At 38.5% G+C, this 18,755-nt stretch overlaps 1 protein-coding gene across 1 annotated transcript in view; it reads left to right on the top strand.

Annotated features, from left to right (window-relative positions):
- The window catches only part of LOC123674119 (heterogeneous nuclear ribonucleoprotein L), a 152,896-nt gene that overhangs the window by 26,679 nt on the left and 107,462 nt on the right, over nucleotides 1-18,755 (top strand). Inside the window, exons 3-4 of the mRNA XM_045608990.1 lie at nucleotides 1,157-1,242; nucleotides 4,374-4,470. Of these exons, the coding sequence (XP_045464946.1) occupies nucleotides 1,157-1,242; nucleotides 4,374-4,470 (183 nt within the window). The remainder of the gene's footprint in view (nucleotides 1-1,156; nucleotides 1,243-4,373; nucleotides 4,471-18,755) is intronic.

The raw sequence follows: 18,755 nt of genomic DNA, 5'->3' as shown, positions 1-18,755 counted from the left end.
AGTTTTAATTCACTACCGATTGATGTTTATTTCTCGTTCGTTAGACACACCGTACGACTTTTACTGGTGATCGTAAACGTCTCCAATTAGAGGAGCCGGGATTGATGAGCTGAGAATGCACGTTTTCTCGTTAAAACCTACATCTGTCCAAACAGCAATATTATCGTTGCTGCGTTTGTACACCGCGCGGGAGAGACGAACGACTATATCGACTAAGACGAGACATAATTGCGTTCGCGATCGAAAAACAAACACTTTCCAATAATAAACTGAACGTGTTTTATCGTTCGGAAAGAGAATACGTCGTATTTCGGATAAAGTGTGCGGTTTTATTATTACTGGAATCACAATGGGATTATATGCGATGAGGTTTTCGTTAGCTCCGAATACCTTTGTGGGTTTTGTCGTCTTTGGATTACTCATCTGCTATGGAATTTTCATCTTTTTAGAAGTGATGAAAAATTCCAGGTGCTATGGCAGGCCTGAAAGTTTTTTATTTTTAATTCTTTCTGGATTTTGGCTATTTCATTCGTTCGGTCGACCTACTGAGCTTCTGCCCAATAATATAATAATCATAATGTTTAGGTAAATGAAAATGAAATAGTATAAGTGGGGAGTGTCCAACTTTTCTCGCGAGTGTGGAAATTTGTGGCACGATTCTGAAAGGCGAGTGCCGCAAACACACGCGAAAAAAGGACTTTTCCTGCAACTGCTATGTATTCTTCACAGCTGACTCAATTTAAAAACTATGCATTGCTCATACTGTGGGAAATATTATTTCTCACGGCACTTTGCCTACTCCTCGCTTGGAGGACCAATGAAATTGGGCTTTTAAGTCGTTTCTATGGAAACGCAATAAATTAGCACATACTGTCAACGAAGGCCATTTTGATTTTAATCAAGTCCATTACTTGAATTATTGAAATTTGTGCAGTTGTAGGAAAAGTATAGTGTGCAACATGTGGAGAAAGTCCGTTTCTCCCTCGTGGGTTTGCGGCACTCGCCTTTCAGGCTCGTGCCACAAACTTCCACACTCGCGAGAAAAGTTGGACAAAGGTTAACAAATTAATTATAAGTATCGCGAAGAGTTTTTGATGAATTAATAGAATTGAATCACAAAAAACCTGAGAATTACAGCATGTCCTTTTTGTTTCAGGACGTTCTACACACAATATGTCAATCCAGTGGACAGGTATTAAGGATCGTGATCTTCAAGAAGAACGGCGTCCAAGCGATGGTCGAATATCCTTTTTAAACAATAGTTTCGCATGATTTTATTGCCCTTTTTGCCTTCTAAAGCGTGTAATCGCCTAATGTCAATTCATAAGGATTTTAGAGGTAGTTACCGCTTTAAGTACCCCATCAACGTTTGATGTCCCACCATTCAACTGGAAAACGTATTATCTACTGATGAAGACTCGTAACAATTAACTTTTACAATCGACGTTCTGGTCGATGAAAAATTCATTTTTGAATTGAGGTTTATTGCTCTGCTCTACTGCCGAGGTAATATTGATTAACCGCTGTTTTACGTTACCCTAATATTCGCGTTCTGGAAGGTGTAAGTTTAATTATTCTTTGTTGTTTTATTTTTTACCGGAATTATTGTTGTTTAATTTTTATCGCGGCATTTTCACAATAAATTGAATTTTTAGTTTATACAAGGTGTAAGGTCGATTTTTGCCGCATGTTTACCTTACATCCTGTATACGTACTGTGAAAATTAGGGGAACAGATAAAACCTCAACCATGTTTGTAGTTCATTTTCTCTTGAACTCTTTGATCGATTTTAGCAATGATTTTTTTGAATTGTAGCTTGATTCATCGCAATTGTATCTGTTCAGATGCCGTCCTCATTTAATTCTCGTTTTGTTATATATAGGGATGAACAAAGAAAATGAAAAGTAAGGTTTTATTCAGAACACCTGTGGAGGAATTCGTTGGTAGATGAAAATATTCACGAATACTCAGATATTGGCTCATCTCTTCTGAACCTTTATCATTTTTATTCATTGCGACATCTAAATTTCGAGAGAAATCACATTACCATCCTTCAATACTATGGACAATATTTTTCAGAAACAGTTACAATGCTGTAATTTCTCTCTATATCGGATATCGCATTTTCTTAAAAGAGTAAATGTTTAGAAGAGATGAGGTAACATATAAGTGCTCGTAAAAATTCTCGTCTGTCAACGATTCCCTTCACAGGGTGTTCTGAATAAAACCTAATTTTTCATTTTTATGAACACCCCTGTATATAACAGAAAAGGAAGTAAATGAGGACGGTATCTGAACAGTTATGTTCCTGAGGAATCAAGCTACATTAGAAAAACAATAGATGCTAAAATTGGATGCAGGATTCAAAAGAAAATAAACTACAAACTTCGTTGAGGTTTTGTCTGTGTATCATCCTTAGTTGTTTCAAATCACAAAGTTCAGAATAGGAAATTGAAAATTACTGACCGTTGAATCAAATTACGTCAATGGGTAATTCATGCAAGCCTGAGATAAGTTAACTAATATCGATGCAGATCGTAAAAATGTTGCATCCGTGAATTGTATTAACAGATGAATGATTCACATCATGCAAATTATTGAGTTAGTGGGCGAGATTGCCTGCACTCCTAATTATTGATGTGCACATCAAAGTTGCTATGGCTAGTTTGCGGATTCTCTCTACGATTATTTCATGTTCAACTGTTGCATTGTTTCATATTTGCTATTATTCTTTCACTTCGAATTTGATTAAGTCAATTAATATTTTTTGTTTAGTCCCAGTCATCTTAATATATGTGGAATCAAAAAAGTTTTCTCATAAGTTGTTTCATTTTGTTCTCTGAATTTCTGATATATTTAGGTATTGAATTCAATATACACTGCGCAAAAAAATTAACGCACATTTTGAAAATCTAAATTTTAATGAAAGTTAACTCTACATTGACTTTATAACTTATTTTTTATGTTGCAAACCGTTGTCTTAACGAAGAAACTCTCAAGTAACGTTCTTGAATGGCAGTCGTTACCCGTGGTCTACCCTGTCCTGGTCTTCGGACATTCATACCTGTCTCCCTGAATCGCTGCAACATTCTGGACACACTTGTATGGGAAACTCCAAACCTTTCTGCCATTCTTGTGTATGTCCACCCTTCTTCTCGCAAAACTACCGCTTGGGCACATTCCTCTTGGGTCAAATTGCGTGTTTCGCGTTGCATAGCGATCGAGTGTAATAAATCAAACGAAAGAAAAACTATTTATCACTAGAATTGATCGAGAACAACTGATTTCAGAATGGAGCCAATACATTCAAAATGTGATAATCTCATCTTTTTTTATTCCTGCTGGGAAAAAACATCTATATTGAAGAAAAACGTTGAAAGTGGATAACATATGCATGCATAATTCTGATAAAAATAATTATCATTGAGAACACCTTCAGTTGTAGAATAAATTTGAGATTTCCATAATGAGCGTTAATTTTTTTGCGCAGTGTATTTTGAGTTAATATAAAACGTTGATTCACTATTGGACATACGAAGTGCGTTCTTTGTGGAGAAACTCGCGAATTGATTGAAATATCGTATCACTGATAAGTTTTTCCGCGCGCTTCATGTCAAATTTGATATTTTATGTTGGGGACAAAATTTTCTTACCGAAAATGACATATGCTCCCTCTATCTATGTTTATTACTCTGAAGCATAGTTTTACTTGTGAAAAGTCAAAAGATGACAGCTTCAAAAGTGGGAGCTACGTAGATAGCGGCATTTTCAAAATGAAACCATTCATTGGAAAAAACTTAAGTTTCATTTATGAGTAATTTCTAATCATTCGCTTAGTACATTTATTCAAAATCGAGATGTACCAATATAGCCAGATCGTTGACCTAGAAAAAATCCGAGAAATTTCAAGAGGATTTTCCTGTAGTGGACCAAAATAGAATATGATCAGCATACCACGAAATACGTCAGATGTCGAGGCCTATTCTGATTTTCAGTAGACCGGATTGTTGTTTTTTTGAATGTCAAGTCGATGAATGGAGGAAATTTATTTTTGTTTGGTCTACTTGACGATGAGTTCGATTGAAGTTGCTTTTTATCGCTTTTACGAATCTAATTCAGGTTCATCATCAAGTACATCAATCATGTTTAGTATAGTTTTGTCATCATAGAAAAAAAAATACTAATTTATTCTTATTCAAAAATTTAATTATTAGTTTTTCTTGAATACTTTGATTTCATTGATTGTTAATTGAAAGATCTTTTCACAGCAGAGATTTAAATATATTAAAAATGAATTGATATTTCTCCCCTATTCTGTCAAAAAATTATTTACGAAAATAAAAGAAATGCAATTCTTCCTTAACATCCATTACATTCGATAATATAGAATCAGCAGTTAGGGCCAAAGAAGCGCTGAACGGAGCCGACATATACTCAGGATGCTGCACTCTCAAGATCGATTTTGCCAAGGTGAGTCTTTTGAACTTTTTCAAATTGATTTTTGTGTGAAATGATGTGAATACGACCGTACATAAAGCTGCGATTGCTGGAGAAATTGGATTTTCGCGTTTGAAATACGCTAGGTTCGACATTCAAGGGGTATTTCTTTCGATGGAGTTATAAACTTTCTTGGGCTTCATTCTACGTGGTTAAACATTAATCGAAAGGAATTAGAAACTTTTGGATTGAATCCAACTTCTATTATATTTTTTATCGAAAACATAATTTATCATTATTATTAATAATAATACATATAGGTCTACAACTTTACTTCCGCGGTTTTCTTCTGAAATTCGAGGCTTCATTTTGAAAATCTGGTTATACATACATTTATGATTCAAAGTATTGTCCATCGCTGACCACTACTTTCTCTCATCTTTCGGGTAGCGCACGAATCCTGCGAGGAAAAAACTTGTCATCTTTTGAAGCGATCCACGAATCGACCCAATTTTTCACTTCTTCATAAGACCGGAAGTGCTGGTCAGCCAGGACGCGTGCCATTGATCGAGACAAGTGATAGTCCGAGGGAGCAACGTCTGGAGAATACGGTGATAGGATCTTCTCGAACCCAAATAACTCAGAGAACAATATCTTGAATGTGTTCACAATGTTTATGAAACATCCTGTATATTCCGTACTTCTCAAACAATCCATGAAGATTCTATATACTATGTCCTCATATTGCTTGAAACCGATCTTCTCCAGTACGGGTCTAAAAAGATGTAAATACGCGGTTTTCGTCGTCTCGACGCTCCAGTTCTATAGGTTCGACGTCGACGGCCGGCCCTAAGGGACGTCGCGACCTATTTCCCACCGGAAAATCGGGATCGATAGCGTTCGGATCCGGTCTATCTCGTGATCCGGGTCTCTCTTCGCCTCCTTCGTACCCTTCCGGATGACCCCTGGTAGGCCTATGCAACATTGACGGATTCCTTCGCGTGTCTCACGATCGCCCAATGTCATCGCCAAATGGCAGCCGTTCGTGCGCCGCGCGCGCCCGGGGTTCCGGCTCTAATTGCGATTCGATCGGGGCCTTTCCAATAACCGGAAGACGTTCCATCTGGTGGTGGATTTTCTCAATTTGTCAAAAAGTATCATCTCGGTATTTATCAGACGGATGTCATAGAGATTTATCAGAATCATCCGAAATGAAATAAAATAAAGAATTGCAAAAAAATAATTATCGACTTTGTAACAAGATCAAAGGAATAATGTGTTAGATATAAAGTCACTCAAAGATCTTATTAAGCTCTTTATTAAATTTGGCCTAGCTTTCGGTCATTTACATGGTCGCCTTTTAATAAAACTTCCTGGCCATACAATCCACAATTCAATTTTCTTAAAAGTACAATAGATAAGATATCTATTGTACTTTTAAGATGATTGAATTGAGCATATCATGTATCGTTTCAAAAGATGTGCAGTTTTTTCAACGCGGGATTCGTACGCTGCCCGAAAGATGGGAGAAAGCAGTGGCCAGTGAAGTACAATACTTTGAGTCATAAATTTATAACCAGTTTTCTACGATAAAGCACCGAATTACGGGAAAAAACACCGGAAGCAAAGTTTTACTATTTCTTCTGGTTGGCTTCAATGATTCGTCAGTTGGAATTGTATTTCTTGACAAAAAAGGATATATTAAAAACACAATGACACCATAATTGTGATATTTAAATCAATTACTCGGCGAAGACATCGACGAAATGACGCTTCCTCTCGAAAATCTTTTTTTGGTGATACTCAGCTACTAGCTTTGTCATCTGGCACGAATACAAACCAATCATGTTTATAGCAGATGCTCGACAGGCCAGCCTGAGCCGATTTCGTAAGTCCCATTGAAAACCCCCATACAATACGCCATTCCCCCAACGTCCACACAAATCTCCAACCCTCCCCGCACCTCCAAACCACAAACTCATCGCACAAAACGAATTATATACTTCATATCGATCCTCCCAGGTAGGAACGAAGATCGTCAGTGATATTTCCCCGGGATTGGAAATTAAGCGGGATATATATGGGGGTCATCACGGGACGAGAGCGCTTTGCCGGATCTAGAAAAAGAGCCCCATTCGTTTCCGCCCCCATCACCCCCTCTCCTGGCCTCCCTATGATTTATTCATTTTCCGTTCAGCGCCCCCTCACGACGACGACGGGGACGGTGGAAATGAAAATTTCACGACCCTCTTATGAGGACGGGACCATTTGTACGTTGTCGTTTTCGTTTTCTTCGTCGTTGGGAAAACACAATCGGGCGAGCGTGTTTTCCACACTACACCGGAGGAACGTTAGGTCGTTATGAGAAATTTTCCGGCGCGGAAATTTATACGAGGTAGTTTACTCGGATCTAATAGTGTAAGGAACAACAACGTAGGAAAATGAATCTTTGCACACGAAGGAAATGAATTGGTGAAATGAAGCGAAGCCTAATTTCACTAGTCGAGTAGTAGTGGTAGTAGTGCCCCCACAATATAAGCCGTGACGTCTCTGATGACGTAGATGAGGAAACACCCACCATGGGTGTTGAGTTCCGATTGTCGTCCTCTCTGGCTAGGCCCGTGTGTGTCACTGGTTTTTTTAATTCCAGAGTTTTTATCAGTTAATTTCCTGAAGAGCTTGCCTCTACTGATGCATTTCATTGTAATGTGTACATATGGTGTTCCTTGATTCTACATCAAATTATTTTACAATTTTTCTACCCTGGAAAGCATAAATATTTATGATTCCCTTTATAAATTTTCGGCAAATGAGAGCAGTGTCATCCAAAATCAGCACCTTAGAGAGCCTCGAACCTTGTGAAATACCTGTTCGTTGTTGAACCGGCAGAGTATGGTTCATGAAGAAGTTTCTCAGCAACCAAAGCAGATAGACAGAATATTTTAAATTAATTTGATTTTATTTTTAGGAGCAGTCTTTTGGCTTTTCTTAGGTCAAGGAATATGCCTCCTCTGCATTTTTTCAACCCTACCAAATGCTTCAAGTCTAGAGCTTGCTTACAATTGAGATCAATTGCTAAGAGTGCATCCCAAAAAATTGGTTTTCTGTTTCGTGCCAGGAACTTTTTCACTTCCAGTCAGATGCTTATTATTTATAAGGCCTAGATCCTACCTGTCCTGGAATACTGTTTCCATAATTGAAGTGCGGCACCTAAACATGTTTTGAAACTGTTGGATTCTGTCCAAAAAAAGGCAATTCGTCTCGTCGGTGATGACTCCCTTACTAACTCGCTCACTACTCTGGAACATCGTGGAAATTTAGCGATCTGTCTCTATTTTATAGATATTTTCGTGGGCGATGCTCTTCTGAAATACCAACAATCGTTCCTCCCTTGGCGGTCTCTTCGAGGTTGATCCGTCAAGCTCAGTCTTCTCACACCTTTGTGGTCACATTGGAGACCTGCAGAACATCTCTTTTCAAGGACTCGTTTATTCAACGAACAGCGAAGTTCTGGAACACATTGCCTAGGGAGGTGTTCCCTGAGGCATATAACCTTCAGAAATTCAAAAAGAACACCAATTCCTACCTTCTTTCCCGTTGGTTCTCACGATGTTCTATGAAAATTACCGGGTATCTCCTTTCGTGGGAGCCAGAACATAAAAATAATTGATGTTCCATTTTTTTTAGAGTTTATAGGCGTTTTCTTCTATCACCACGTAGTATACTATTGCTCATCTAATTCCTGTAGTCGAAATCACCGCAAATATAAATCATCGGAAATAATCACCCAAACCGAACCGTGATCGAAAATTCCTCCTAAACCGGTTTCTCCTCGCGCGATCCCTTGGCTTAGTCATCCTGCTTTGGCCCGTTGCCGGGAATTTCAGCCAGGCGATCGGCCTAACCTCTCCCCGCATCGGCACAAATAGGCGAGTTTGTGTTCAATAGTACTCCGTCCGCGTGTTTACCTTCCTTTAAACATTTCGAATTTTACGACCTCATAACGCGGATAGGTATACGGCGCTATTATCCCGGTCCCGAGTGCCTTGCATAATCGCGTATTCGGTCGTACGCGACTGACGCGATCGAAAATCCATAGAAACGGCCGATCGAAGTGGCGGAGTTGATGGACGCCTCTATTATCTATGGGCCGAACGGTTTATTTACGACGCCCGTCTATTTATTCTCGTTTAATGTGCCGCTCTCGAGATTAACATGTGGAAACGCTAAAAGTTTTCGACTGAAGTATATAGCGGTTTGTGTATCTCGCGTAATAAGTCAGTTTCTTCCGTTGCGTCAGGGAATTTCTCGATTATTTTATAAATTGTTTCGTCGGCTGTTGGTGAATTGGAAAGAGTAGCAATTCCCATTCGGATGATAGTTGAACGACATCCAAATCTTTGATTTATAGTACGTTTTGTATCTAGAAGTATAAGCAATATTTTCCCGGACGACAATGTTAATTGTTGGCCAACAAACGTTGGAGTTCGGGAATGTTCCTTTCTACGAGGTACACATATTATTTCTTCTGATATGGTAATCAACAATATACTAAATTAAGAGGAGGATCAGAACTACCAAAGAGAATAAATAAAGGGTGTTTTTTTTTGAGCTATAGAACTTTAAATTGCAATAAAACAACGATGGATTATTCGATTGACATGAATTTTATATATCCGCAAGATTATCTTGTGGCATTACATTTTAAATATGATTTCTGGCATATGACCGCCACGGCTGGCTCGGATGTAGTCCAATCTGGACGTCCAATTTTCGATGACTTTTTTCCAACATTTGTGGCCATATATCGGCAATAACACGGCGAATGTTGTCTTTCAAATGGTCAAGGGTTTGTGGCTTATCCGCATAGACCAATGACTTCACATAGCTCAACAGAAAGTAGACTAGCGGTGTTAAATCACAAGATCTTGGAGGCCAATTCACAGGTCCAAAACGTGAAATTAGGCAGTCACCAAACGCGTCTTTCAATAAATCGATTGTGGCACGAGCTGTGTGACATGTTGCGCCGTCTTGTTGGAACCACAGCTCCTGGACATCATGGTTGTTCAATTCAGGAATGAAACAATTAGTAATCATGGCTCTATACCGATCACCATTGACTGTAACGTTCTGGCCATCATCGTTTTTGAAGAAGTACGGACCAATGACTCCACCAGCCCATAAAGCGCACCAAACAGTCAGTTTTTCTGGATGTAACGGTGTCTCGACATACACTTGAGGATTAGCTTCACTCCAAATGCGGCAGTTTCGTTTGTTGACGTAGCCATTCAACCAGAAATGCGCTTCATCGCTAAACAAAATAAAATGGACGTAGTGCGCGATAGGTATTCCGCACAGAACCATTATTTTCGAAATAAAACTGCACTATTTGCAAGCGTTGTTCAGGCGTGAGTCTATTCATGATGAATTGCCGAACCAAACTGAGAATAAATCACTTGAAAGCTGTTAAATCGGTCGCTATCTTGAAGAGTAATGCCAACTTAAAGTTATATACCTCGAAAAAAACACCGGTTATATACAGGATTTTTCTAGTGAAGAGTAACCTAGTCCCCATGAACGAAAACCTGGGTTTCTCGACCCAGAACCGTCGATTTTCCCCAATTACGGAGGCGTCGCGACGTACGGGGACGTCGGAAACGCCATCCTACTTCCGTTCGCATTCACGATATAGTCCGACGCAAACTGAGCGAGCTCGTCAATGTAACGCCTCATTATTTGATTACACTCGACGAGGTTGAATGACAAGATGTTCGATAAAACGATCGGTGGGCGTCGGTTGAGGGAAAGTTCAGGGTCGTCCCCGAAAACCGATCCGTCGATGGGAAATGCTGCCTCCTGTGGGAAATGGGACGGTATAAGGTTAGTTGCGGGACTGGCGCACCTGGTTTGGGCGATATGCTCGGTTCTAATGGGTAGGATTGCTGCGATAGATAAGGGATGGAAACTATAACAGATTTAAAGGCTAATGTGTGCGATCGAGGGGATAGGTATCGTCGTGTATGCTCGCTTTAGGCTGGATGAAAAAAGCTAGCTATTAGGTCAAGATCTAGAACGATTTGTTTGATTTGCATTTCGTCTCAAGATCATTATAATACACCTATAATAAATTCCTTCGTTGGGGGTTTAATTGAAATTATTTTTATCGTTTCTCTTAATGAGATATTTTGTCAGTTCATCTCTAACATCTTTTACAAATTCTGCAATTCGTGAAACCACAAATAGTCCTTCTAGAATTTTCACAACGATCTTTGATCTTCTGGATTTTTCCTGAGTTTATAATACCAGAAGAACTATAAAAAATTCCTAAACTCACAATAGGAAATTATGACAATTGACAACGTCTGCATGTTCTTCTAGTACCTAAAATTGTGTTTAATTTAACCAAATCGGATGAGCAAAAGTCTGTTTCCTTGATCAACTCCCCCAACTCTCTTGAAATCTTCATAGATCTATCTTCAAAATGATTAAAATCTGAGGATCCTTCATAAACAACGTCATGGTACTCAAAAAAAAAAAAAAAAAATAGTTTATACGACCTTGATTTCGTATTTCTAACCGAAGTATAAATAATGCTTTTTTTCCTATTAGTTTCGGGGAAAAGATACGCATCTCCAAGGCAACAAACACCGCTTTCTTTATGTAGGTAGTCCTCTTCCATATAATTAGAAATTTTCAGGCCCGGCACAAAAGAACAACGAGTTCACTAACTAGCCGTCACTCAGTGGCATTTCTATTTTGGGATCGAATATTTTCGGAGAGTCCGACTCGAGAGGCCGGAAATCGGAAGTCTGTACAGGGTGTCCCAAAATCGATGCTCACTGAAAGCATCTCGAGAACTGAAATACTCTTTTCGAAATGATATTAGGTGTACAACTTTGGTTTCCCGTTTTGCAATGGATGGCTGTAGCGGTAAGTGGTAGTCGGAATAAATAAATCGTATATGACATACAATAACGCCATCGAAATATTTGTCGATTTGTGTCTACAACAAGTCAAGTTATTCTTGATCAAACGTCAGCTTACGAGCCAAATTCTCGGTTTTAATATGACGAAATCTGCGGCTGAGGCTCATCGAATGCTCTCAAATACCTATGGCGAGGCCGTTATTAGTGAAAGAACGTGCCGAGCGTGGTTTGAACGCTTCAAGAACGGTGATTTTCACGTCGAAGACCAGAATGGCGATGGAAGAGAGAAGGTTTTCGAAGATGCAGAATTGGAGGCATTACTTGATCATGACTCGTGTCAAACGAAACAAGAATTGGCAGGATCATTGGGAGTGACGCAAAAAGCCATTTCAAAACGCCTGAAAGTCATGGAAATGATTCAGAAACAAGGAAATTGGGAGCCGTACGACTGATTCAATTTTTTGAATGGGACAATTCAATTTTGATTTATTCAATTTATTTTGTGTCTTTATATAACTGTTATCAACCCTCATTCAAAAAACACCAACTATCCTGTATATCTCTAAAACTATAATCGATTTGCATGATCTGTTATGAGTAATATTTGAACCATAAATACTTATGAAAAAAGTTGCAACGAAATATTTGAAACAGTAATTTTCCATTTTTTTTTATTTAATGGATTCGGTCCTTACTTGGCGGAAATTCATTATAAATAAAATAAAACGAAGTAATTTCCACTATGTTATTTAATTGTTAGCAACAATTGTTTCGCCACACTGTGGCTTCATCAGGCTACATTTCTGAACTGATAAGAGTACAAAGGTTTTCGGAATCTTATATAGGAACAAAATTGGCACAAAAATATTTTTGTGCCAATTTTGTTCCTATATAAGATTCCGAAAACCTTTGTACTCTTATCAGTTCAGAAATGTAGCCTGATGAAGCCACAGTGTGGCGAAACAATTGTTGCTAACAATTAAATAACATAGTGGAAATTACTTCGTTTTATTTTATTTAGTAATTTTCCAGAAACGCCCTGTAACTTTATGACGAATCAAGATATCTACGATCTGATTTCTTATATCTTATTATTCCAAAAAAAGAGATCGGAGGTGCTTGAAGCGTCTTAGTTCTTGAGATGCTTTCAATAAGCATCGAATTTGGGACACCCCGTACAACGATAAACGAGCACGCTCCAACTCCAAATCCGATCGGCTGGAGTGGATATCTCTGAGCGTTACACACCTCATTTCCAGGACTTCGAGTTCCCGATTGCACGATTTATTCCTGCCATTCCGTCTGGAACACCAATTACCGGATCATATTCTCGAGGAAAATTATGGACCTAAATCTCCCGAGATTCATTTCTGTCGAGAGAGTAGGATCCGAAGTAATCGTTCTATCGGTATTCTTGGGAATGATTGAAATGGGAATTTCGAGTGATATTCGGAGGAATTTTATTTTGAGTTATGGGATCGTCGTAAACCGATGGATTGGCTGGAATAAATTACGTCGATTGGAATTGGAGGAAAACTGATGCAGGGTGTTCTTAAATTGGAGGTACAGGCGAAAATGACAGGTTTCTTGAATAATTTCAAGAAAAAAAAATCATAAAAACGATTAGTTCTCGACATGCTGGTTGTTGAAGATTGATTTTTTTGTTTTTCTCATAGCACCTTCGCTGCACAAGATTTTTAACTCAAATTTGGCATATATAATCCAATTTGATGATTTCAACATGTGATATACTAATTTTGAATGTAAATCTACAGGGTGAAATTTTTTCTGGAGTAGTGTCTACTTATTTCCTCCGGACCTTTTTTTTTTGGTCGACCACAGGTAAAGGGTGTTTTTTTTCAGAGCTATAGAACTTCAAATTGCAATAAAACAACGGACGTCCAATTTTCGATTACTTTTTCCAACATTTGTGGCCGTATATCGGCAATAACACGGCGAATGTTGTCTTCCAAATGGTCTAGGGTTTGTGGCTTATCCGCATAGACCAATGACTTCACATAGCCCCACAGAAAGTAGTCTAGCGGTGTTAAATCACAAGATCTTGGAGGCCAATTCACAGGTCCAAAACGTGAAATTAGGCGGTCACCAAACGTGTCATTCAATAAATCGATTGTGGCACGAGCTGTGTTACATGTTGCGCCGTCTTGTTGGAACCACAGCTCCTGGACATCATGGTTATTCAATTCAGGAATGAAAAAATTAGTAATCATGGTTCTATACCGATCACCATTGACTGTAACGTTCTGGCCATAATCGTTTTTGAAGAAGTACGGACCAATGATTCCACCAGCCCATAAAGCGCACCAAACAGTCAGTTTTTCTGGATGTTATGGTGTTTCGACATACACTTGAGGATTAGCTTCACTCCAAATGCGGCAATTTTGTTTGTTGATGTTGCCATTCAACCAGAAGTGCGGTTCATCGCTAATGGACGTTGTGCGAAATAAAATTGCACTATTTGCAAGCGTTGTTCAGGCGTGAGTCTATTCATGATGAATTGCCAAACCAAACTGAGAATAAATCACTTGACAGCTGTTAAATCGGTAGCCATCTTGAACAGTAATGCCAACTTAAAGTTATATACCTCGAAAAAAAAAACACCCTATAGTTTAGAAAACTTTGGTCTTGTACTACTCTTTTCGGTTTTCTGTAGATAATCTCATGATAATCCAAATTATAATAAAAATCCAGTTAGTAAGCTGAAATAAATATACTAATTTCAAGTTTTGTTACTAATTCACTAAATCTGTAGCGAAGATAAATGAAGAAACAATAACCTGGTATAATCATGACGTGAAACAACACATGACATGCAAGAAACACCCTGTATCTGTAAAACAAAGCGTTTGAAGGCCCGTATGGTAGGACTTTTTTTTAATTATCGAAGGAATCTCTCTTAATCCTTTGTACCTTTAAATTAGGAACACCTATGTATGACACTGTGGTACTACTGAATTGCCATACTGATCATTCCATCAGTGATCCAGGGAAGAAACATCCAAAACAGTAGGATGTGCGATCCCCAATACCTACATGTTGGAAAAATGTAGGTTGCCTTCAGTTCACCAACACACCAACATTATACTTTCTACAACTCAATTCCCAGATATAAATATGTCAAAACTATCTAGTAAAAACTCTTCGCAGACGACTCGAAATTAAAGCTTCATTTTTCCTTATCAGTCAAATGAATCGTTTCAAATGAGGTTCATTCGAAGAAGCTGTAAGATCATAAGATTTACGATGAGTTTCATAAATCTTTGATTGTTCAATCAACTCACTGATTGTAGTTTGAAATCTATGAAAGTGTCAAAAATGAACTGAAATTGAACACAGACATGATTCTATCGAGCAAATCATCACGTTTTATGAAACCACTACCATTATACTCATAACGAATCATTTTAATGGAATCCAAATCTTGTTCTCCGCCCTTTAACAAAGATTGATTCAGGAAGGGCTTATCTTATCGGACAGTAGCACATTGTCAGGATCGTGAATTAAATCTTCGATTGGAGCCTGTATTCAACGTCTGTCGCCGCTTCTAGATATCCTAAATCACTTGATTGGCCCAATTAATCTATCTGACCTGCCCTGGGCCCAAACCACAACAGAGGTCATTCTGACCCGTTTACCAATTACAACTTCTTGTTGTTTGAATACAGATGTTGTACACGAACCGTCTAATTATCACAGACGTGCAGATTATAAACACCTGAGCAAATTCCTGTATCTTCTGATTGATTTCACAGGTATAAGAACGAAAATCTAGGAAAGGTTCAAAAGCTTTCACTCAATGTTAGGTGAATTCATAGAATAATTAACATAGATAGAGGAAGTATACGCAATTTTTACATGTCTCCAACATGGTTAGATTACGTTGTCGGATTGTGATATATTTTCGAATCTACAATTTTATGAATTTATATTATATTGAATAAAATATATTTATTTGAGTGATTCTCGATTGAATTTGCAAATTTGAATATTTGGAATCCGATATTTTCCTAATTGTCGAATTTATAATGAGCAGAATATTTATTATTTTCTGTATCTACCTGCTGAAATCCAAGGTTTGGCAACTTTTGCTCTCCTAGCGTCATCGGTTGTTTCACGTCCTTTGGCGCGCTTGTAGTTTGTTTTCTGAATTTCTGATATATTAAAGTATTTATTCCAATATACTTTGAGTTAATATGAAACGTTGATTCACTATGGGACATAAGAAATGCGTTCTTTGTGAAAAACTCGCAAATTGAGTGAAATATTGTATCACTGATATGTTTTCATTTCGGCGCGCTTCTTGTCAAATTTGATAGTTCATGTTGGGGACAAAATTTGCTTACTGAAAATGACATATGCTCCCTCTATATATGTTTATTACTCTGAGGGTGAATTGATTCAATTGAGTAATACATACTATTCTTTTCTGAATTTAAAGATCCTTAGCTTCGTGTTTCTTTATATGATTTGATAGAAAAAATTCAAACACTGGTATTTTATTGATTCGACAATTTTTTCGTCTTTTTAAAGGCTTTATAAATAAATTGGATACAATGCAACCAATTTCTCAAGGTTTTTGAAGCGTGCATCATTTCAAGCTCAAATGTCATAACCTACTGGACGCTTATGACATGAGAAATGTCAAAAAAATACACAGCGTTGCCGATACAAACATTCCTATCGGAAAACCCGTTATAAGGCTTATTCCAATCATTGCTGACAAGCTCCATTTGACAGTTCCTATTATGCAAAACTTGGTTATCCGATCTCCGAATTTTAAAGGCTATAAATCGCGCGATCGTGCAGAGATAGGATCGCCAATAAAACACCGCGTAAAATTCTCAATATTCTCCCAGGGAAATCTGATACGAAACGATCTCCATCACTTATTCATTCGATCCAGTTTCCTAAATGCGCATTCTTTTATGTGCCGTCGCGAATATTACAATGGCGATATCGCCTGCTCGCGGAAGAAAGAAAAACGTCGCGAAATAAAAATACGCGGGGCGCATTTATTTTCGATGCGCCGTTTCACGGTACAGTTCCGGCAGTCGAATTATTTTTCGTATTTCACGGGACTTATCGACGTTCTGCTCGACGATCGTTTTCCGTTTTTTCGAATCGGGTCCATTAAAAATACAGCCGTCTTGATGGAAAACACTCGGGACGGGAACAATCGGGAGAAATTGGAGAGAAGGAGGGGCGGAGGGGTCGAGCCGGGCGTATTCTAGTGGAAGAAGACAAAAACTTGTTTTAATATCGTTCAGGGGAAGGTTGCGATTCGTGGAGAAAATCGTGATGAATGAAGCTGTGTTGTCGAGATGGATTCTTCTCGCTATTGTGATGTTCGAGTCTGATTATCTACTTGTTCAGATGACATTCGAGAAAAAACAGCGGAAGGCACTGACGTGAAGCTGGGAGCTTTGGAAAAATTGAGCCCTTGAATACCGCGAAACTCTATATAGGTATATATGTGGTTTCCAAATGTGCATAGTTTTCCACATTTTTTTTTTCGATTTTGTGTTTGCATTTTCGATGGTTCTGAATAAGCTGTTGACCCAAAAGGTCACACGAAGAATGGTATTGATAGATTATAAAGGGTGTTTTTTTTTCGAGGTATATAACTTTAAGTTGGCATTACTGTTCAAGATGGTGACCGATTTAACAGCTGTCAAGTGGTTTCGTCTCAGTTTGGTTTGGCAATTCATCATGAATAGACTCACGCCTAAACAACGCTTACAAATAGTGCAATTTTATTTCGAAAATAATGATTCTGTGCGGAATACGTATCGCGCTCTACATCCGTTTTATTTTGTTTAGCGATGAAGCGCACTTCTGGTTGAATCGCTACGTCAACAAACAAAACTGCCGCATTTGGAATGAAGCTAATCCTCAAGTGTATGTCGAAACACCGTTACATCCCGAAAAACTGACTGTTTGGTGCGCTTTAAGGGCTGGTGGAATCATTGGTCCGTACTTCTTCAAAAACGATGATGGCCAGAACGTTACAGTCAATGGTGATCGGTATAGAGCCATCATTACTAACTTTTTTATTCCTGAATTGAACAACCATGATGTCCAGGAGCTGTGGTTCCAACAAGACGGCGCAACATGTCACACAGCTCGTGCTACAATCGATTTATTGAAAGACACGTTTGGTGACTGCCTAATTTCACGTTTATTTGGACCTGTGAATTGGCCTCCAAGATCTTGTGATTTAACACCGCTAGACTACTTTATGTGGGGCTATGTAAAGTCATTGGTCTATGCGGATGAGCCACAAACCCTTGACCATTTGGAAGACAACATTCGCCGTGTTATTGCCGATATACGGCCACAAATGTTGGAAAAAGTCATCGAAAATTGGACGTCCAGATTGGACTACATCCGAGCCAGCCGTGGCGGTCATATACCAGAAACCATATTTAAAATGTTATGCCATAAGATTATCTTGCGGATAAATATAATTCATGTCAATCGAAAAATCCATCGTTGTTTTATTGCAATTTAAAGTTCTATAGCTCTAAAAAACACCTTTTATTTGGCTGGCTGGTACTCTATGCGAATAGTTTATGTTGGGCTCACAGCATGCAAATTTCATTTGCTGACAGATAATTCAATACTACTTTTAGAAATTTCCCGATAAAGTGAAGCTCAGCTCGTGGCAGCTGCATAAGCTTCTTTATGAAGGAGGGGTCGAATCTTCTTGCAGTCATGAACCTCCAGAGAGTTATCCTAAAAGTCAACTCTCTTTGATGCTTCCAAACTCTCAGAATAGATCAAGTTCCTTACTTCTTATGCTGATCTCTCTAGTTTATCAGCGTTTTCATTTCCCTCAACAGCGCAGTTTGCTCTAACCCTGTGGTATTACGGCATTCTCAAAATATTAGAAGAAAACTCAGTATGGCGTGAGCCAAGTAAACTCAAGAATAATTTATCCGCGAAAACGTCGGTTGAATTTATTTATAGATAGTGTTTTGAGGGTTTGAACCAACAATAATTGGAGACCTTCCGAAATTGAATTCCCGATCGGAAAACGAAGATAAATTCGCTCCGGGGCCGCAATCTAGTCGTCGTAATGAATTCGTTGATTTCGGGGACAAGATTTGGAGTGGTTGTTTTAATGAAGGGATGAGAGTTTCGTGCCAAGTTGGAATGGCGGTTTCTAATCTCTCCGAATATTTTGGCAAAGGACCGCGCTGAATGGAGTTGTCTTCGCCTTATTTCTCGTCGTTCTGTAATCATTATGGTTTCGTTAGAATTGGGTCAGGATTTTGAGGATTACGGAGAAATGAGGTGACCAAAATACTGATCAGATAGGAAATTGCTTCTGAGAGGGTTTGTAATAGTTTATTCCGCGTTGGTTCTGAA

This window comes from Harmonia axyridis, chromosome 2, assembly GCF_914767665.1.
Source record: "Harmonia axyridis chromosome 2, icHarAxyr1.1, whole genome shotgun sequence".
Classification (NCBI taxonomy): domain Eukaryota; kingdom Metazoa; phylum Arthropoda; class Insecta; order Coleoptera; family Coccinellidae; genus Harmonia; species Harmonia axyridis.
Note: the sequence above shows the minus strand (reverse complement) of the source record. Positions and strands in the feature narration are given on the sequence as shown.